The sequence below is a fragment of the Brassica napus genome, chromosome C9 (genome assembly GCF_020379485.1).
Source record: "Brassica napus cultivar Da-Ae chromosome C9, Da-Ae, whole genome shotgun sequence".
Taxonomy (NCBI): domain Eukaryota; kingdom Viridiplantae; phylum Streptophyta; class Magnoliopsida; order Brassicales; family Brassicaceae; genus Brassica; species Brassica napus.
Window position 1 is genome coordinate 26,577,918 of NC_063452.1, and position 22,065 is coordinate 26,599,982.

Genomic DNA, 22,065 nt, shown 5'->3' on the forward strand with positions numbered 1-22,065 from the left:
CTTCTTCTTCTTCCTTATAATAAACTCTTTCTCTCATATTAAGTGTTATTTGCTTCCTACGGGTATTGAATTCTACTCTTATTTAAATTTCCCGATACTATAAATTATAAGTTATTTCATAACAATAATAATATTTTTAACATGTGATGATTTTGATTAAAATATGCAGTCAAATGAAGGAGGCTCGTTATTCTTGGGGGAAGGCTTTGCTTTCAGATGGATAGTTAAAAGAAAATCAAACACTGGAGTGTTTAGTACTTTGGGATTCAGACTATTTCAAGCAACTTTTGTTTTGGGATCACATGAAAGCTTTGATTGTAATAAAATAAACAAACCCGTTGGCTCTACAAAAATCCTCAAAACCTTTTGCTAAGTTCCAACTTCCATGACAGATTTTTCTCACCAAAAGAATAAAATTTATCTTGAGTTGAGTCCAATACTTGAATCTTGAAACACGGTTTATGTTCTTTTGAGCCCTCAACAACTATTTTAAAATGGCCGATGGAAACGAGAATCAAGCTCCTGAAAAGCTTCAGGTAAGTGTCCACGACACCAAAAACTTAGATCCAAAGATCTTTCATTGTTCTGGTTTTTAATGTAAAACCAAAAAATCTTGTTTTTATTTTTTAAACGAAAAAATTTGTTTTATGTCTGAAGTTTATAAGAAAATAAATAAAACAGGGGAAGTTTCAAGCAAAGGTCATATGTTGTATTCTTGGAATCGGAGGTCTCGCTTCTTGGAACAGTCTGCTCACTATCGCAGACTACTACTACAAAGTTTTTCCGGTTAGGTTTTTGTTCGGTCAATTCTGTTTTGGTTATCTAATAAGAAAAAGTTGAAAAGTTTTTATGTTTTTTTGTAGGATTATCATCCGTCAAGGGTACTAGTACTTGTATACCAGCCCTTTGCGCTTGGAACAATTGTGATTCTTGCATACCACGGAAACGTAACCTGATTGGTTATATTATTTTCACAATATCCACACTATTGCTAATTGTTGTAAGTTAAAACCTAATGTCTCTTTTAATCTTACAATAAAGAAAGTGAAGACTTTTGTGAACTACAAGTGAATTTAATTTGACTATGGACTCAATATTCTTCTTATAAACTGTTTTTGGTATAAACTTAAAAACAGTTGGATTTGACTACAAGAGGACGTGGTGGAGTCGGACCTTATATCGGTTTATGCGCAATTGTTGCTTCTTTTGGCCTCGCGGATGCTACTGTTCAAGGAGGAATGATCGGTGATTTATCTTTGATGTGCCCTGAACTAATCCAGGTATTTATAACGTAATTTCAAGATTATCGTTTAGGTTAAACAAATATTACTAGAGATACAATCTTCTTGCTTCTTTGTAGTCATTCATGGCTGGTCTGGGTGTTGCTGGTGCTCTAACCTCAGCTTTTAGGCTAATGACTAAAGCAGCCTTTGAGAACTCAAACGACGGTTTACGTAAAGGAGCAAGTGAGTTTAAACATTTTTGAAAACCATATAACATTTTTGAAAATCAATGTACTCAATTCTCTTGTTTTGTTTTTAGTTTTTCTTTTTGCAGTGATATTCTTAGCAATCTCAGCATTCATACAGTTTCTCTGTGTGATGCTTTACGCATATGTGTTCCCTAAACTCCCCATTGTAAAGTATTATCGAAGAAAAGCCGCTTCTGAAGGATCTAAAACTGTTACTGCTGATCTTGTTGCTGCTGGTATCAAAAATCAATCATATTTTGGTAAATTCATATATTTCAAAAATTTATCCTTCTTGATTTTTTTATTTTTTTTAATTGATTCTTTTCTAGAAATATTCTTCACCCTTATATTTGGTAAATTCAGATTCATCAAGAATCTATCTTTCGTGATTCTCTTTTTTAAATTTTTAATTCTTATTTTTAGGAATATTCTTCGCACTTATTCATTTTAGATTTTTTTTTTTTGTAAGCTCACTACAAGAAAACAGCGGTATTCTGACGGACATTCCGACGGAAAATGAAATCCTCGGAATTTCCTCGGAATATACCGACGGAATTCCGAGGAAATATCAATCCGTCGGAATATTCTTATGAAATACCGAGAAAAAATGTATTCCTCGGAAAAAAACTGATGAATTCCGAGGATATATTATAGCCGTTGGAGAGCCGTTGGGGGATTTTAAAAATTCCGAGGAAATTCCGACGAACTAGCCTTTTTCGTCGGAATTCCGTCGGAATTTCCTCGGTCTGTCGGCAGGATTTCAACTATAAATGCAAGCACCCCTCTTCCTCTTCATTCACTCCATATCTTCATCCTCCCTCTTACTCTCTTTACACACGAATTTGATTCATAAAAAACATGTCTTCTTCAAATTATTTTCGTTCTTGGATCGATCGACCTCATTTGGATCCGAACACGAGATTGCTTACGGAAGAATACCAACGAGGTATAACCGAATTCATGGGGTTAGTTCACCGACAACCGGAAGCAAAAACAGGTATGTTAAGATGTCCTTGCTCTAATTGTAAAAATAGAAAGGTTATTAAAGAGTGGGATGTTTGGACTTATCTATATTTGAGTGGGTTTACACGAAGTTACAAAATTTGGTATCATCATGGGGAAACTGATTATGAACATGGTAGTACTAGCGAACCTCAGCCAACGGTTCGATTAGAAGAACCAATTAGAACGGATGTAGATTATGGTGTAGGTACTGAGGAGATGGTAAATGATCATTTTAGAGTGGAAGATTTACCCAATGCACAAGCTAGGAGATTTTATGATATGTTGGATGCTGGAAAGTAACCATTGTACGAAGGTTGCAGAGATGGTCATTCAGCTTTATCATCTGCTACAAGATTGATGGGCATTAAAACAAATTATAATTTGGCTGAAGACTGTGTGGATGCGATTGCTGATTTTGTAAAAGGTATTCTACCCGAGGATAATGTAGCTCCTGGTTCATACTACGAGGTTCAGAAACTCGTAGCTGGTCTTGGTTTATCGTATCAGGTAATAGATGTATGCAGCGACAACTGCATGATTTATTGGAGGGCGGATGAACAGCGGGTTACATGCAAATTTTGTGGAAAGCCTCGTTATAAAGATACGAGTGGAAGAGTTCCAGTGCCATATAAAAGGATGTGGTATTTGCCTTTGACGGAAAGGTTGCAGAGGTTGTATCTGTCTGAACGCACAGCGCAACCAATGAGATGGCATGCGGAGCACTCAACAGATGGTGAGATCAGACATCCTTCAGATGCAAAAGCGTGGAAGCATTTCCAATCAAAGTATCTCGAGTTTAAGTATGAAAGAAGAAATGTCTACCTTGGATTATGTACTGATGGCTTCAGCCCGTTTGGGAAGAGTGGAAGACAGTATTCTCTATGGCCAGTCATTCTTACACCATACAACCTACCCCCAAACTTGTGCTTGCGACGAGCGTTTTTGTTTCTCTCGATTCTCGTTCCCGGACCAGAGCATCCTAAGAGATCACTTGATGTGTTTCTTCAGCCACTAATATATGAGTTGCAACAACTATGGGCTCAAGGTGCTGAAACATACGATGTTTCGTGTAAAGAAAACTTTCAAATGCGGACAGTACTAATGTGGACAATAAGTGATTTTCCAGCATATGGTATGTTATCTGGATGGACAACGCATGGAAGGCTATCATGTCCATATTGTCAAGATAACACTGATGCTTTCCAACTAAAACACGGAAGGAAAACGTGTTAGTTTGACTGTCACAGGAGATTCCTACCACCTGATCATCCATATCGTAGGAGTAGGAATTTGTTTACGAAGAACAAGAGGGTGTTTGACAGTCCACCTCCGGAAATTTGTGGGAAAGATTTGAAGACACAACTAAGAGATTTTGGTGCAGAAATGACGCCAGACGTCGGTGGACATGAGCGTTTTTCGGTAGATGATGTTGGAGACCTACATAACTGGCACAAAAAAAGTATTTTATGGGATTTGCCATACTGGGAGGATCATCTGCTAAGGCATAATTTAGATGTCATGCATATTGAGAAGAACTTTTTTGACAATCTCATGAACACGATCCTTAATGTTCAAGGTAAAACAAAGGATAATTTGAAGTCAAGACTGGATTTAGTCGATATATGTTCTCGTTCAGAACTTCATGTTGATGAGAATGGTAGGGCTCCTTTTCCCATTTACCGACTTGATGCAGAGGGAAAAGATGCGTTCTTTGATTGGATTTCAAACGATGTGGAATTTTCAGACGGTTACGCATCTAATTTGCGTAATTGTATCGACAGAAAGGAAGGAAAGTTTACTAGCTTGAAAAGCCACGATTGCCATGAAATGATGCAGCGCCTCCTTCCGTTTGTCTTCAAGGAACTATTACCACGAAATGTTCATGAAGCAATTGCAGGGATAAGTGGTTTCTTCCGCGATTTATGCACGAGATCAGTGACTCTTGAAGGTATTGAAAATTTGAAGACTAACATAGCCGTGATTCAGTGCAACCTTGAGAAGATATTTCCTCCCTCATTTTTTGATGTTATGGAGCATCTTGTTATTCACCTGGCAAGAGAATTGGAACTTGGTGGTCCTGTGCAGTATAGATGGATGTATCTGTATGAGCGGTATATGTTCCATTTGAAGAAGATGGTGAAAAATTTAAGAAGAGTGGAAGGTTCTATAGTCGCACAGATGATCAATGAAGAAACTTCAAACTTTGCCGAGTACTACTTTCCAGCAGAAGTTCAGACCAAAAACAGAAGACCTGCTCGGCATGATGATAGAGGCGAACGGGCAACATATCATGTTACGGTTCCAGACATTTTCACAGACGTTGGATTACTTAGCAGAAAACCAAAGGACCGTCGACTTACCGAGCAGGAGCGCAGTAATTTGCAAACATATTTGCTCACCAACTGCAAAGATGTTCTTCAATATGAGAGGTAAATAAATAAGCTTAAAAATTTTTATTTTAACAAGTTGAAATTTAAATCTTAATTAATTACATTATTGTCATCATATGTACAGGATTTTCATGGCAGAAAAGAGGTTCAAATATAGATACGCCATAGATGACGAACTAAAAGAAATGAAGCAGAGAGAATTTTCTGGATGGATGTTTACTTATGTGAGTGCTTTAAACAAATTAAAATATCATTTATCACATATTTATACTAATTCACATTTATTGATATAACATATATATGTGCTATTAATATAGGTGTCTGCTGGTTTGGCCAGAGGTGAAACATTTGACGATTGGATACGCGAGATGGTCGTTGGGCCAAAATTGTTGTGAAGTCATATCCGAGATTTTGTACTCGAGGATATGCATTCACAACTCAGAAGAGGAGACGTTCGAGTACGACTTATGATGTTGGCGTTTGTTCTGCACCAGGAGATGATGTATACTACAGACACATACATGAGATTTTGGAAATCAAGTATTTGGGCATGGTTGGATTGCGCTGTACTGTTTTCTATTGTGATTGGCACGACAACACTCTAGATCGAGGTGTGAGAACAGATGCATTTGGTGTTACATCAGTAAATTCGAGGCGAAAGCTGCAATATTATGATCCTTTCATTCTTGCTTCTCAGGCCGATCAGGTAATTAAATGTTAATTATTTAGAATGATTCATCATCATGTGTATTAATTTATAATTTTACTAATAATTTTTTAAATGTTACAGGTTTGTTATATCAAGTACTTCCGGGTAAGGAACAGAGATGATCCATGGGTTACTGTTACAAGACTCAACCCGAGAGGCCGAGTTCAGGGAAGTTCTGAGCTGGAAGACCCACTACAACCAAGCACATCCGGCAACTTAAGTGCAGCAGAAGATTTAGCTGGAGTTGGCCTTGTAGTCGATTTAACCGACTTCGGAGAGGAAGTTGTCGTTCACGTAGAGGATGAACCAGTGATTGGAGAGTTTCACCAAGATCCAGATTCAGATTCATCTGGTGATGATGACTCGGAAACAGACTAGCATCGACTTTTTTTTTTTTTTTTGGAATATTCCGAGGAAATTCCGAGGAAGATAAGGGTTTCCTCGGAATATTCCGAGGAAATTCCGAGGAAGATAAGGGTTTTCTCGGAATTTCCTCGGAATATTCCGAGGAAATTCTGAGGAAATAGGGTTTTTAAACCGAAAACAACGTTTTGCGGTTTGAATAACACTTATATAACCCTTATTAAGTGTCTTAGACTGATTATGAAGTCAAATATTTGTTCCTTACCCTATAATAAACATTTTTCCAATTGTATGAACGAAATCCCCACAACGTAAGAGAAACACTTATACACTTTAATGAACGGTAAAGGGAATACTTTCAATTCGTTTTCAAATTTGTTATTTCATGGTTTATGATCATCTATACAAAGAATCCTCAGTGGTATGCATTACAATTGTATAAGAAATGAAATACGGCAAAAAAAAATTGATGTTTTGAAACCCCAAACACTAGTTCCTCGGAATTCCCTCGGAATATTCCGAGGAAATTCCGAGGAAGATAAGGGTTTCCTCGGAATTTCCTCGGAATCCGAAGAAATAGGGTTTTTAAACCGAAAACAACGTTTTGCGGTTTGAATAACACTTATATAACCCTTATTAAGTGTCTTAGACTGATTATGAAGTCAAACATTGGTTCCTTACCCTATAATAAACACTTTTCCGATTGTATGAACAAAATCCCCACAACGTAAGAGAAACACTTATACATTTTAATGAAAGGTAAAGGGAATACTTTCAATTCGTTTTCAAATTTGTTATTTCATGGTTTATGATCATCTATACAAAGAATCCTCAATGGTATGCATTACAATTGTATAAGAAATGAAATACGGCAAAAAAAATTGATGTTTTGAAACTCCAAACACTACTTCCTCGGAATATTTTCATTTAACCGGGCAAATATTTCGCGAAAATTGAAATTGGAATTCCGACGGAATTCCGACGGATACTATCCGTCGGACCCTAGGTTTTATAACCACGAGCAACTTCTTCTTCCCCATTTCTCTCTTCTTCCTCTGCGCCTCCTCTCCCTCCTCTCCGGCGATTTACCCCAAAAAACCGACGATATCTCCGGCGATCTCCCCTTTCTCTTACACAAATCATGTAAGGACCCTATCCCACTCACTTAGGTTCTATTTGTTAGGTTTTTGTGTAGATTTGATAGATTTTTGTTAGGGTGATTGGTTAGGATTGTGATTTGGTTGTATAATAGGTTTAGAATTGTGATTTGGTTGAATAATTTGTTTTGTTGAATTGATTTAGAATTTTTTTATAAATTTTTGATTTTTTTTGTATTTATAAAATCGATTTTTGTATATAAATTCGATTATTGTTTATAGATTCGATTTTTGTATTTTACAAAACGATTTTTGTATATAAATTCGTATTTTTAGATTTTACAAAACGTTTTTTGTATATAAATTTGATTTTTTGGATTTTACAAAACATTTTTAATATCTATAAAACTTTTTTTGTGATTAAAAACTATTACTTGGGATTTTAAAAAAATAATAATAATTTTTTTATATTTATATTATATAAATTTCTATTTTTATTAAACATTTTTAATATTATTAAAACTATTTTTTGTAATTATTAAACTATTTTTTATTTCTTAAAACTATTTTTTGTTTATTAGAACTATTTTTATATATTTATTAAACATTTTTAATGTCTATAAAACTTTTTTGTGATTAAAAAATATTATTTGGGATTTAAAAAAAAAATAATTTTTTATATTTATATTATATAAATTCATATATTTATTAAACATTTTTAAATATTATTAAAACTATTTTTAGTAATTATTAAACTATTTTTTATTTATTAAAACTATTTTTTGTTTATTAGAACTATTTTTATATATTTATTTAACATTTTAATGTCTATAAAACTTTTTTGTGATTAAAAACTATTATTTGGGATTTAAAAAAAAATATTTTTTTTATATTTATATTATATAAATTTCTATATTTATTAAACATTTTTTAAATATTATTAAAACTATTTTTTGTAATTATTAAACTATTTTTTATTTATTAATACTATTTTTGTTTATTAGAACTATTTTTATATATTTATTAAACATTTTTAATGTCTATAAAACTTTTTTTGTGATTAAAAACTATTATTTGGGATTTTTTTTTAAAAAAACAAAAAATTAATTTATATATTTCTATGTTTATTAAATATTTTTTTTATAATTTACAGGTCGCATGATGATCAGACCCGGCCTCGATAGCGTAGTGGTACGGGGAGCCAGTCTCGGGATTCCAGCCATTTTCAGGATTCCCCTTCGCCCCACAGCTCCTACCATATATCTCCCTCTGCTGCACCCGCTCCTGCTCCTCTCGCTCGCGCTGCTGCCCCCGCTCCTGCTCCTCCGGGTCCTCCGGGCGTGATGAGTGTTGCGGAGTTGGTTCGACAGCCCGGTCGTGACCATCTTCCCTATCTCACTCCGTATCCACATGGACGGGGTTAAACATGGTAATTAAACATATTTTTTTTCATTAAAATTTGATTCATTATTAAGCGTTTGTTCTTTTTATTAGGTTCAACCGATCCGGGAACGGGATCAGTGCATGGATCAACCGTATGATGTACTCGGCCCTCGACAAGGGACATCCGACTTTCACTGACTTCCCTACCGACAAGCAGCATCTGAGTTTGCGGTAAGTATTCTAATTTTTTACTTATATTTTTAATCTTTAATATAAATTTTCTACTAATTGTGTTTTTTTTTCAGCAAGAATTCACCTGGAATTCCGATGAGACGCTCTTTATCTATAACCACTTCGTCCATAAAGTTATGAGCAACTACGGGAAACAGATCCACGAGTGGAAGAAAAAGTGGAAAATCAATAAGGTTCGATTTAATTTATTAAACAATTTTTTAATTTATTAAACTATTTTTTTATTTATTAAACTATTTTTTTTATTAAAAGGTCCCAAAGTCGATAAACAACACGGTCTGGACGGAGTTGTGTGCGCATTGGGATAAGGAAGAGACGAAAGAAACTTCTTTCACCAACTCCACCAACCGCAGGAGCGACCGTAAAGGGAAGGGTGTCTTCAAGCATAACTTGGGTGCTCAATCTATTGCCTCTCTGGGAGATCGCATGGTAAGTTCAGCCGCTTTTTCTTCATTTATTTAAGTTTTCAAATTTTATTTTTTGTCCATTTCTTTTAATTTCTAATGTTTCTTTAATTTATGTTTTTTTTTTCAAGGCGGAAGAAAATGATGGCGAGCCGGTTGATGATCTCGCCCTAATGAAGAGGGCGTATACCAACAAGAAGACCGGCCAGATTGATGACGGTCTTGTGAGGGAAGTGGTCAGCCTGGTCCAAACTCAGGTGCAAGACGAAGTGTCTCAGCTTCAAACCGAGGATGACGCTTCGACGGCTTCGACCAACTTATCCCGGTTTCGAATCAACGAAATCGTTGAATCCGTAAATTTTTTTTTTTTAAAGTTCAATTCATTTATTTCTTGATTTAAATTTGTAAATTTGGTTATTTTCTATTTCAGTCGGTTCCAAAGAAGAAGGGACGTTTGGTCGGTTTGGGTCGTCGCACCCGGTCGGTTCCTCCTTCTTCTGCACCACCGCCCTTTGTTGATCCAGAAGTACTTACGGCTCAGTTGAAGGACAAGGATAATCGCATATCTTTGTTGGAGACCCAGATGGCGGCTCAATAGGCGGGCTATGAGGCACAGAGGAGGCTGAACCAGCAAATGATGGAGATGATGCAGAGGATGTACCCGAACGAGGTGTTCCCGGACGTGCCAGACCCGTAGTTTTTTTTTTTCCAAAAACTCGGAATGTTTTATTTTTATTTGTGAAACTTTGAATATTAATTAATATGATTTCAATTTAAATTTTAATTTTATATTTTCGAATTTAAATTTCAAAATTTTTATTTTTTTTTAAAAAAATAATTTTTTTTACATTTCGAGGAAATAAACCCTCGGAATATACCGAGGGACATCTTCCTCGCAATATACCGAGGGACATGTTCCTCGGAATATACCGAGGGACATGTTCCTCGGAATATTCCGAGGAACCCCGTTCCTGGGAATTTTCCGAGGGACACGTTCCTCGGAATTTTCCGAGGGACACGTTCCTCGGAATTTTCCGAGGAACAGTCCGTCGGAACTTCCGAGGATTGGACCATCGGAAAGTCCATCGAAATATCCCGAGGAAGTTCTCCCTCGGTATATTCCGAGGAGCTTTCCGACGAAGTGGTGGTCTTCGGAATTTCCTCAGAATTCTGTCGGAAAATTCCGAGGGATTTCCGAGGAAAAATGAATTTCTGAGGAGTTATTTCTGAGGACTTGTTTCGTCGGTATGTCGTAGGAATAACGTTATTCCGACGACATACCGACGATTTTTTCCCTCAGTATGTCGTTGTTTTCTTGTAGTGGCTGGTTTCATTTTACCTTCTTGATTCTTCTATGCAGACTGACGATGCTTCCAATAATCAAAGACTAAACAACAAAGAGCTCTTAGTTCAAAACATAGACTATGCAGTGAATCTAGCCCTCATCTACATTTTGTCATTATCCATTTTTCCAGGGTTCTTATATGAGAACACGGGACATCATGGGCTAGGCTCTTGGTATGCCCTTGTCCTAGTAGCGATGTACAATTGTGGGAACTTGGTTGGGAGGTATACGCCGCTGGTGGAATGGCTCAAGATTGAGAACAGAAAAGGGCTCACCATTGCAACTTTGTCACGTTTTTTCCTCATCCCGGCGTTCTACTTCTCTGCGAAGTTTGGTGATCAAGGATGGATGATTATGCTCGTTACTTTTTTGGGATTGACAACAGGACATCTCAATGTTTGCATTCTCATCACTGCTCCTAAAGGCTACAAGGTACTCCATTTTAACCTTTTTCTGAATAGAGATTATTGATTTGATTTTTTTTATCTTTCTTAGCGTATTTTAACGAAAACAAAACATGTTACTGTATGATATTAATGTTAACAACATTATCTTTGAATATGTATATACGCAAAAAATAGCATTGTTTGAGATTTAAACAGTGGACAATCAGTCTTCACATTTGGTCTGATTTTCTTAAAGAAAATTTGGTTTTATTTTTGTGAAGGGTCCAGAAAAGAATGCGTTAGGGAACTTGCTGGTGGTTTTCTTAACAGGAGGAATAGTTGCAGGAACTTCGTTGGGTTGGCTATGGCTTATTGGTAAGAAGAATGCCTTCTGATTAGTCATCATTTCTTCAAACCAATTATTCACTTAACTAATTGGAGATTATTCTCCTTTTTCTTTATTCGCCAAGATCATTATTATTTGCTTGTAATCTTGCCAAGTGTTCTTAGCTTAAGTATGTAAACCGTATGATATTTAATTACATATCCTATAAATGGTGTGTTAAAGAATAATTGTTCCTTTTTGTTAATAACATTTTCTCGCAATATCCGCATTATGGAACCAGTGGTGGACCTGCGTTATTATGACCGGAGGTCATTTGTCCCGGCTAAATTTTTTTTAGTCAGTTAATTTTTAATATATAATTAGTTCAAACTTAATAAAGATATTTTCGACTAACTCAAAATTAATAATAATGTCTTCGTCCCTATCACTAGTAAAAAAAACACATAGCAACGAAACTGCCACGATGAGTTTGTAGCAAATCAAAAAAAGATACGAAATTGCAACGCATTTGCTACGAAAACAGGAAACGTGGCAAAAATCGTAGCAAACCTTGCTACGTTTTTGCTACGAAAACAAAACGTGGCAAGTTTTTGCTACAAAATTGCTACGAAAATGAACGTAGCAACTAGCTACGATTTCATACCGTATCAAATTCGTAGCAACCCACCGAAAAATACGTCCCACCAGTCAAATCCTGAGCAAGTGGCAGCGATAAAAACAAAAAAACAATAAGCAACGTGAATTTTTCGTCGCTTACTCTAAAGTAATGTCCCCTCAATCCGACAATGTGCAGGGTAAATAATGCTAGATATTTTGGAGCTTGCCACGATTATGGATCGTAGCAAATTTTGTAGCTATTTTCGTAGCAAAACGTGGCAAGAAACGTAGCAAGAAACGTAGCAATGTCATAGCAAAATCGTGGCATTATTTTTTCTATAAAAGCAACCGAGCGCTTCACTCTCGTTAGAACGAGTTTTGTATCAAAGAGAGTTCGATATTGTTGGAAAAAAGTTGAGCGTTCAATGTCGATTTATTTTTATTCAAGAGATTGGATGGATCAACACATTGATCCGATCAATAATTGTGTTTCTCGAGAGTTTAAAGAAGGGGTTGATGTTTTTATCGCATTTGTTTCCAATCAAAATTCTTTTTTAGAGGGGAAAACCATGTTATGTCCTTGTTCGAAATGTCAAAACCGAAAACAACGTGACGCGAGAACCGTGTCTCGCCATCTTTACCGAGTCGGATTCAAGAGTAATTACTACTTATCGTCAAGCCATGGAGAAAATTACTATGACGTTGGCGGATCATCAGCAGGAGGTCCATTTATGGGAGAAGAGACATTACATACGGAAGAAGAGACATATCAAGAGAACTTTCCTGATATTATGGGTGGAGGCACTGGATCAACTCATGTATTGGAGAATGTGATGGAAGCACCCGATGAGGAGCAATATGAAGATAGCGTGTTTCAAGCATTTGAAGCCGCTAATCAACCATTATATGAAGGATGTTCTGAAGGTATTTCTCAATTATACTTGGCGTCGCGTTTAATGAAAGTAAAAACCGATCATAATTTGTCAGAGTCATGTTTGGATGAGATATCACAAACTTTCAGAGATGTTCTGCCACAACCAAATCAAGCTCCTGCATCATATTATGAGACGAAGAAGTTGACAAAGGAGCTTGGTCTCCCTGTTGTGAAGATTGATATTTGCGAGGATAAGTGCATGTTATTTTGGAAGGAAGATCAAGACTTGTTGGTGTGTCGGTTTTGTGGGAAAGATAGATATAACCAGAACCGTGGAAAGGGAAAAATCGGCCAAAACAAAGAAAGTTTTACATGCCTATTACGGAGAGGTTGAAGCGGTTGTACCAAGTTGAGGCGACAGCATCACAAATGCGATGGCACGCGGAACATGAGTCGCCCGAAGGAGAAATGCATCACCCTTCTGATGGAGGAGCTTGGAAGCATTTTAACAAGGTATATCCTAATTTCACTGCAGAAAGTCGGAATATATATCATGGATTAGCAACAAATGGATTTAATCCAGTTGGTATGAGTGGTGAAGCCCACTCGGTCTGGCCCGTAATCGTAACTCCATATAACTTACCTCCTGGTATGTGTATGAAAAGAGAATATTTCTTTCTATCAGTCTTAGTGCCCGGACCAAGACATCCAAAGAAGAGCATTGATATTTATCTGCAGCCGCTAATTGAAGAATTACAAAGTTTGTGGAGTCACGGGGCAGAAGCATACGATATCTCTAGAAAGGAAAATTTTACGATGCGGGCCGCATTAATGTGGACCATTAATGATTTTCCGGCGTATGGCATGATGTCAGGTTGGATGACTCATGGTCGTTTAGCTTGTCCATATTGTCTAGATGATACAAAGTCATTTTGGTTGCAACATGGAAGGAAGCATAGCTGGTTTGACTGTCATCGAATGTTTATGCCTAAAGACCATCCTTACAGGAGAAATGTCCAAGCGTTTCGAAAGAGAAAGACGATAACCGATGATCCTCCACCATGGTTGAATGGAGAAGAAATTCTCCGTGAAAGAATCAACAACATCAAAGGATTGAAGAAAACTGTTGAATGTGGAGGCAATTGACACGAGAAACCTGCGAACAACATAGACGGATATGGGAAATATCACAATTGGGTGAAGAAGAGTATTTTTTGGGATTTGCCGTATTGGAAAAATCTTCTTCTTCGCCACAATGTGGACTTTATGCACGTTGAGAAAAATTTCTTTGATAATATTATCAACACGGTGCTTAATGTTTCCGGGAAGACGAAAGATAATTCAAAGTCAAGGATGGATCTACCTGATTTGTGCAGAACGCAAGAGTTACATATCAAAGATGATGGAACGATGCCAGTGCCGATATTTCGGTTGTCTAAAGAAGAAAAAAAAATAATTCTTGCGATGGTTGAAGGATGATATAAAATTTCCAGATGGGTATGCTTCAAAGTTTAGTAGATGTATTGACGAGACAAATTCGAAGCTTTCGGGCCTGAAAAGTCATGATTGCCACATCATCATGCAACGACTTCTTCCATTTGCGTTTAAGGAATTGCTTCCCAAAAATGTCCACATCGCAATTTCTGGTAAATTATTTTTACTTTTTTTTTGTATAAGTGTTACTTGCTACCTACTAACTCAAAAAAATTTTGTGTAGAGATAGCACTCTTCTTTCGGGATATCTCTGCAAAGGTACTCAAGAGTGAAGATGTTGCAATTTTAAAAGAAAACATTGCAGTAAATCTTTGTAATTTGAAAAAGCTTTTCCCTCCTTCATTTTTTGATGTTATGGAACATCCCGTAGTGCATTTGCCAGACGAAGCTACTCTAGGTGGTCCAGTGCAATATAGATGGATGTATCCTTTCGAGCGATACATGTACCATCTAAAGAAAAAAGTTAAAAATAAGGCACATATTGCAGGTTCTATTATTGCCCAATGTCGTAATGAAGAGATTTCTACATCTTCTGCACACTTCTTTGGGAATCCAGAAGTGCCCGCTCAAGTCTTGCAACCTGGAGATATTCGATTCACATATCAAGATCCAGATGTGCCAAATATGTTTTACCATGAAGGTCGAGTGAGTGGAAAAGTAGAACAGAGGTATCTAACCGATGATGACTACACTGTGCTGCATACATTTATGATGCTCAATTGTCCTACATTTGAGCCCTAAGAAACGTATTTCAACCAATTTTTATATTCTACATTTCTAACAACGTTAACTGAAAATTTTAATCATTTTATAACAACTACCGAACAGGATGTTTGAGGAGTTTATGATGGAAAGAAATCCATCTATATGTGGTAATGATCTACATATAGCGAAAGACAACCACTTTGCAGAATGGGTGAAAAACTATGGAAGTTTTTGATATAATATGACTATCAATGTGAATTTATCATTTATAAACATGATTTTAATTAACAGGTTGTCAATGCGAGTCAGTTATATGAGTTTCCGTTGTGGATGTTGGATTTCGTACAAGGACCGAAACGCAATTATAAAGCTTGGCCGATTTATTTCTCACGAGGATACTGCTTCCACACACATAGCCATGGCCAAGATAAGAGAACCCAACATTACGGTGTCCAAGTCCGGGGTACGACGGACACTGATTATTACGGGTTGATCGAAGAGATAATGATGGTTGAGTATTCTGGTTCTATTGGGCTTAAGGCCATGGTTTTTAAGTGTAAGTGGTTTGATACAGTTGTAGGTCGGGGGATTCGAAAACATAAATCAGGAATTGTCGATGTGTCACCGCGCTGGCAGTACGAGAAATATGACACATTTATCTTATCTGGTAATTGTGATCAAGTTTGCTTCATTCCTTATCCGCAAGTTCGTCGTACATCAGCAAGCGATTGGTGGGCATGTATGAAAGTTGTACCTAGAGGGGTTCGAGAAACTTCCGAAGTTGTTCTTACTGCGTTACAAGATGATACACACAACCAAGTTGTTGCCCAAAGTGAAATGTTACTCATTGAATCTTATGTTGTGGAAGATGATTCAGATTATGATTCAACGCCGGTTGTTCCTCCCAATTGACGAATACATTTCTGAAGATGAGTTAGAAGAATCATGTACTGATTCTGATTCCGAATCAGATTCAAGTTCTTAGTGTTTGTAAGATATACGAATGTATAATATAAGTTCTTAGTGTTTGTAAGATATATGAATGTATAATAAGTTCTTAGTGTTTGTAAGATATATGAATGTATAATATAAATTCTTAGTGTTTGTAAGATATGAATGTTTAATGTATAATATAAGTTTCTATGTAGTAAATTTTTAGTACATAAAAATGTATGATATAAAAAATATGAGTGTATAATTTTAAAAAAATAAATTTAATTTTTTTAAAAAGATATGAATAATCCTACTTATACTATCTTTAAACCCTATCTATACCCTAACTAACCCCTAAATTCTTCAAATTCTACAAAATCTTCAACATTTTATTATATAATTTGTAATTTACAAAACTGTCTCATATAAAAAATATAGTGTATAATTTTTTTTTTTTAAAGATATGAATAATCCTAACTATACTATCTTTAAACCCTATTTACACCCTAACTAACCCCTAAATTCTTCAAATTCTACAAATCTTCAACATTTTATTATATAATTTGTAATTTATAAAAATGTCTCATATAAAAAATACTAGTGTATAATTTTTTTTTAAAAGATATTAATAATCCTAATTATACTATTTTTAAACCCTATCTAAACCCTAATTAACCCCTAAATTCTCCAAATTCTCCAAAATCTCCAAAATCTATTATTCCCTCCAACATTTTAGAGCCCAATACCCAATTCCCTCCAACATTTTGGACCCAAAAACTCATTTTCCCACACTTAGCATTTTTTTCATCTTTTGTTTCCTTAAGAAAGTTGTAACCTTTCTCTAAGTCGTAACCTTTCTCACCTCTCGTCTCTCACCTCTTGTCTCTTTCGATCTATCTTCTAGCTCTCTCTTCCATGGCTGCTTCTACCGAAAACACAACTAACGACCGTCGTCGTCCTCGCCCTCCCGGCTTGACTATTCCAGGTGAGGTTTCGATTTCTCTCTGTCTCTCTTATCTCTTTGTTTCTCTCTTTTCATTTTGTGTTTCTCTCTTCCAGTTAGGGTTTCGTTTTTCAATCGCCACACCTAGATTTTCATGTTCTAGAGTTTCGATTTTGATTTGGGTTTCAAGTTATGGTTAGGGTTTTGATTTGGGATTATGGTTTGGTTTCGGTTTCGATTTGAGATTACGGTTTGCTTTCGGTTTTCGATTTGGGATTAGGGTTTGCTTTCGGTTTGGATTAGGGTATGGACTTTCTGTTTCGATTTTACTTTCACGTTATAGTTAGGGTTTGTTTTCGATTTCGGATTTGTGTTTTAATTTTTCTACAATCTTAACAGCTTCTTATGTTTATCTCTGTCTACAGATGTGAGATACGTGAGACCCCAATTGAGAACCGCGTCAATGCCTGCTGTTACGACTCCTGCTCCTGCTCCTGCGCAACCAATAGGACCTTCAAGTTCAGGATCTGCGGCTCCTCCAGCGGCTCCTCCAACCTATGTGAGGAGAACAGAAGATGCTCTGCTATGTGCTCCATCCAGAATAAACCAGCCACACCTTCATCCTGATAAGCCCAATGGAGCATTGTGGTAAGTGATATCATTTACTTACCATTAGTTAATGACCTTTAGCTAAGTGTTTATTATAAATTTGATGCATTTTTTAGTTACCTTAGTTAAGTGTTAATATATTCCTTAGCTAATTCTTCTTATCCGTGTGCTTAATGACGTTAGCTAAGTCTTCTTATCTGATTTTGTTTGATGCTTAACATTGTCTTTGCAGGTTTGGGGTTGATCCTGAAGTTCATGCTTTTATCCGAGCAACATGGCAGGGAGATTACTGGGGGCTGTGGCAAAGCTGGATAAAGGTTCCAGAGCCGAAGAGAATAGGATGGTGGCACTCATTCATCGTAAGTGATCCTGAACCATCTCCATTTCTATTCCTAAGTATATTTTTGTAGCAACAATACTAATCACTTCTCTTCTTTTCCATCAACAATACTACTGGGAAGACAGTCTTCATGAGGAAATCCACTTTAAATGGAAGCTTCAGACTCAAGTGTCTATCTGCGGACGCATAAGCCAAAAAAGGAAAAAGAACAAGCAACCTAAATACATCAGTTAGAATGACTGGATAATAGTCCTTGCGAATTGGTCAACAGATGAAGCAAAAGCCAAGAGCCAATCAGCAGCTGATTATCGCACTTCGGCTCCTGTGGGGTTGAAGATGCACGTCCATGGTGCAGGACCACGCTGCTTTGTAAATATTGGGTATCATATGGTCAGCTTTCCAACTTGTCTTACTTGCATTTTTCCATTTATTTAACTGCTAAATGTCTAACTTTCTGTTGTTCCTTTGTTGTAGATGATCGACCAAGGTTTGGATGCACTACCTTCATTTACAGACCTTGCAAGGAAGACTCATACTCGCAAAGATGGGACCTTCATGGACGAACGAACTGAGCAACTGGTTCTAGAGGTTGAGCAAGCAGTTGAAGAGATGTTAGAAGATGGTTCTCCAGTTGGAGATAGCCAAACTTGCTCAACTGCTGCCACAGAAAATTCTAAGCGCCTTCTCCTAAACCAAGAATACATCAAGGTAATAATCTCTCTTGCTCATTATATTTGTTTCTTCTTACTCTTGTATTGAAATTGTAACAAGATCAGACTGCATTTTTTGTGACTGAATTTTCTCTGTGATAATGTTATCTTGTTTTTGTGTCCTTTTCAGCGTGGAAAGACACGCAAGGGCACCATTTATGGGCTTGGCAGTGTTCAATTCAACAACAAACATCCTTCTGAGTCAGTTCCTGCTTCACTCAACCGAAACATCGGCTTGGAGACGATGGTTTGTGGTTTGGAGACCATCACTCAGGAAATCAAGTCTGATTTCCAGACTTTGAAGTCTGATGTTCAGGCTATCAAGACTGACTTCAACCAAGGGATGGCTAAAACTCAATCAAGTCTCGACACGATTCTGCAGTTTCTTCAGCCTCAAGCTTCCAATCATACTGCATCTACTGCACAACCAACTCAGTCTCAAGCTCCACGTCAAGGTCAAGCTCCACCTCAAGGTCAAGCACCATCTCCAGCTCGTGATATGTCTCCAGCTCAAGGTGAATCACAACCTCAACACATCACCAGTAACAATTCTGAGTTAGATAGGTGGTGCAACACATTGGGTTTGTAGGTCTTAGATGTGGCTTGCCCTAAATCAAGTTTATGTATTATGTTTTAATCTTTTGAACCTTCTGAATGTTGAATCTTTTGAACATTTTGGATGTTTGATCTTTTTGAACCTTTTGAGCTTTTAAGAGGCTCAATGTGTAATATAATTTATGTTTTTGTTTCAAAAAAAATTGTTTCTAATTAGTTTTTTTTTTAAATTGTTGAAATACCTATTCACGAAAACCATCGTAGCAAAACAAAAACAAAGAGACGAAAACATTCATCTCTAAACCGTAGCAAATTGTGCGACGAAGTAGCCGTGTCCAAATTCGTAGCAAACAAAATAAAAGATACGAAACCGTTCGTCTCTAAATCGTAGCAACTTGCCACGTACACGTCCGTAGCATCTTCGTAGCATGTTGAAACGATTTTTGGTACGAACCGAATTTGCTACGATCGTATAGCTACGATTTTGAAATCGTCGCATTTCGTAGCAAGCTCTCCATATAGCTACGAAAAATCACTCATAGCTACGATTTTTGACCGTTGCTATTTACGTTTTTTTTACTAGTGTATGTTGAACTAGAGATATATTTTAGATATTAACAACCCATAACATTTTGCACCTTAAAGATACAATTATTTATTCTTCCAGTTATATAACGTTATCCTAATTAAATATTCACGCTTAGAGGATTCATTATTATATGTCCCAAAATGGTGATATTAGAGCCAAACAATAATAATTAGTGGATCGAACAAAATTTAAGCAAACGATTGATAGTACATACCTTTCGTAATTGTTCCTGTAAATTAGAAAAACATAATTGAGCGCAACGCTGGTATTGGTATAAATTGTTTTAATCCATTCAACAGTAGAAAAGAAAAACGGAATTTACATCAACGCTGCTGCACTCAATGATGTTCACTCAAATCCAGGAAAGAAACATCTCCTTGATCTTTTCTACCGCTTTGGAAAATGAACACAATCGTCGTTGTTGTTTTTATAGTGTTTGTTCAAACGTAGTACAATGCTTGCATGTACTATAATTCATGATTTACTAACCGTACTTGTCGATCGTATTGTTATGGGTTCCACTTTATTTTCCTATTTAGTTTATGATTAACATGAAATTTGTTTTTGGCTTTCGTGTGATAGTATTACAGAAACATTGTTAGAGTATTCTTGATTAAAATTTTAGAATAATCCAAGTTAGCCTGTACTGCAGCGAAACACCACCAACTTCGTGTTCGACAATAGTTCACTCTACTTCAGAGACACTACAAGAGCTTTTTTTGGCTTTTTGGGACCAATCACTAATCATAAGCCTTTACCTACTTAAATTAACTCGACGAAAATATTCTCTAGGCTCATCATGAACACCTTCCCTTTTCATAGTCGGGTACATGATAGCGGAAGCATTACCGGTGATCTGGTGATCTGCTTCATGTTTAGTGCCTTAGTGGATATCTAATTGTATAAAATATGAAAGAAAAAAATTGGAAACAAATTTTGTTTGCCTTTGGTTTGGCCTAGTTTCGGCGCTGGCCTAGTAGGCATGTTGTTTTCTGTAGAATTCTAGAATTTTAAAATAAGTGCGAGCTTCGATTTTTATTAGGTTTTTGCTTATTCTCTAGATGACTAGATGAAAACTGAATTCATATGTATCTAGCTGATGTCTTCTTAAGAGGAAGAGTTGTAATTTTTAAAAATACGCTATTATAATCTGTAAATATTTAATGTTCATACGTTTTCAACGTCTGAGTAGATTCATCGATTCACATCTTCGCTGCCTTGAATTTAGATTTGTTAAATAATTCCATGTCTGATCATTTTCACCGCACAATCTTTTATTCGATTTTGTTAATTAGATGTGTGTTTTTATTTTTGTCCCAACTACATCTGTCTGAGTTGAAGGCTGGTCGGTGTAGGGAGACAGTTTTCACAGGCTTTGATCGTCTTAGGGAAGCAAGGAATGTGAAACAAGGTTCAGATGAAGAGCTTATTGGGATCGATTTGGTTGTGGTTGATGAGAAGGTATCTTTTCCTCCAGAGAATCTGTAAGTTAAACTGTTTAAGAAAATTTTGTTCGCTATAGTTTGATCGACTTTTACGTAAAGTAGACGAGGCTCATCCAGAGATCTATTAGAGTCCACCGGTTTACCTTCCAACACCTCCACAAAGATAGCGGGATTTTATGAACTGAGTTCATTCTCATTCGACCTGACCAGGAGTAATCAGTTCTTTAAACTGCCCACATCAGCTGTACAACTCCATTCGTGTTTGTACTTTGATATTGGTTTGATCCAGAACTCTTTTTAGTGTCCTTTTTTTTCATCTCGCTTTCAATTACCGTAACACTTTATCAGGTTAGTGTTTTCAATGGGAAAAGTGTGGTGGAGAGCTTTGCTTCCTATGCAAGTATCAGAAGCAGCAGCTCAAATCTGGACCAAGTCAAACCCAGAAAATATTGTGTTCAAGCTGGGGGTTTACTAAACGAATTTCAGATCACGTTCAAGATGTATATGGAAAGATGTTACTGCAACGAAGCCACGGAAAGTGAAATCTCATGGAGAACATATTTCAGGCTTACCCTATTGCCAAATAATTTTTGCTTCTGTGTTACTTGCTGCATATAACCGATCGTGTAGTTTGAAAAAATAGTTAAAAGGGTGGTCTTTGAATCCCCAAATAGCTTGAGTTTACCAAAGTGGGAAAACCAAGCTCCAACGCTTTTTTAATCCTTGAATCATCTTCTAATTCATTTTTTATTTTCTGTTCAATGTTACGAAAATCTGTTCAAGTTTATGAAAATGTCAAAAGATAAAAGTAAGCTCTGCTTTATTTAAGAAGAATCTCTTAGAGAAGGTCAATGGCAAGCTTCAAGTTATGTACATGATCGAGCAATCTGGCAGATCTTGATTAAAACAAAACACAAAATTGTAGATGTGATTAGTAAAAGTGTTATATTCAGTTGCCATTGTTCCTTAGATTTCTTATACAAACTTTTTGTTTTACAGCTATTTGTTTTACATATTAAACAAAGCTGAGATCTCACAGTTTGTGAATTTGATAGAACCCAAAATGCTTGACTCATTCAGAAACAGAAAAGGAACAAAGAACCTAGATAGATGACTAGAG

At 36.4% G+C, this 22,065-nt stretch overlaps 2 protein-coding genes and 2 long non-coding RNA genes across 4 annotated transcripts; all 4 read left to right on the top strand.

The window, feature by feature from the left end:
- Positions 1-177: 177 nt before the first annotated feature.
- Positions 178-1,903, top strand: LOC106349889. The gene is made up of 3 exons (XR_007328491.1): positions 178-1,280; positions 1,361-1,466; positions 1,558-1,903. It is a non-coding gene; the product is annotated as an uncharacterized LOC106349889 (long non-coding RNA).
- Positions 1,904-10,428: 8,525 nt separating this feature from the next.
- On the top strand, positions 10,429-11,200 carry LOC125575356 (equilibrative nucleotide transporter 3-like). The gene is made up of 2 exons (XM_048767801.1): positions 10,429-10,851; positions 11,087-11,200. Exons 1-2 carry the CDS (start codon positions 10,429-10,431, stop codon positions 11,198-11,200), a joined length of 537 nt encoding a protein of 178 aa, XP_048623758.1.
- A 4,889-nt stretch (positions 11,201-16,089) lies between these two features.
- LOC125592825 lies at positions 16,090-19,566 on the top strand. The gene is made up of 2 exons (XM_048768275.1): positions 16,090-18,354; positions 18,487-19,566. The coding sequence occupies exons 1-2, from the start codon at positions 18,121-18,123 to the stop codon at positions 18,943-18,945; spliced, it is 693 nt and encodes a 230-aa protein (XP_048624232.1). The 5' UTR covers positions 16,090-18,120; the 3' UTR covers positions 18,946-19,566.
- A 407-nt stretch (positions 19,567-19,973) lies between these two features.
- On the top strand, positions 19,974-21,707 carry LOC106351402. Its single transcript, XR_001271275.3, has 2 exons — positions 19,974-21,209; positions 21,294-21,707. It is a non-coding gene; the product is annotated as an uncharacterized LOC106351402 (long non-coding RNA).
- Positions 21,708-22,065: the final 358 nt, after the last annotated feature.

Excerpts from the sequence above, each read along its gene's own strand:
- LOC125575356 (XM_048767801.1), top strand. The coding sequence starts at position 10,429 with ATGCAGACTGACGATGCTTCCAATAATCAAAGACTAAACAACAAAGAG. Across the intron at positions 10,852-11,086 it reads CTGCTCCTAAAGGCTACAAG|GGTCCAGAAAAGAATGCGTT; the intron begins GTACTCCATTTT and ends ATTTTTGTGAAG.
- LOC125592825 (XM_048768275.1), top strand. The coding sequence starts at position 18,121 with ATGATCGACCAAGGTTTGGATGCACTACCTTCATTTACAGACCTTGCA. Across the intron at positions 18,355-18,486 it reads TAAACCAAGAATACATCAAG|CGTGGAAAGACACGCAAGGG; the intron begins GTAATAATCTCT and ends TGTCCTTTTCAG.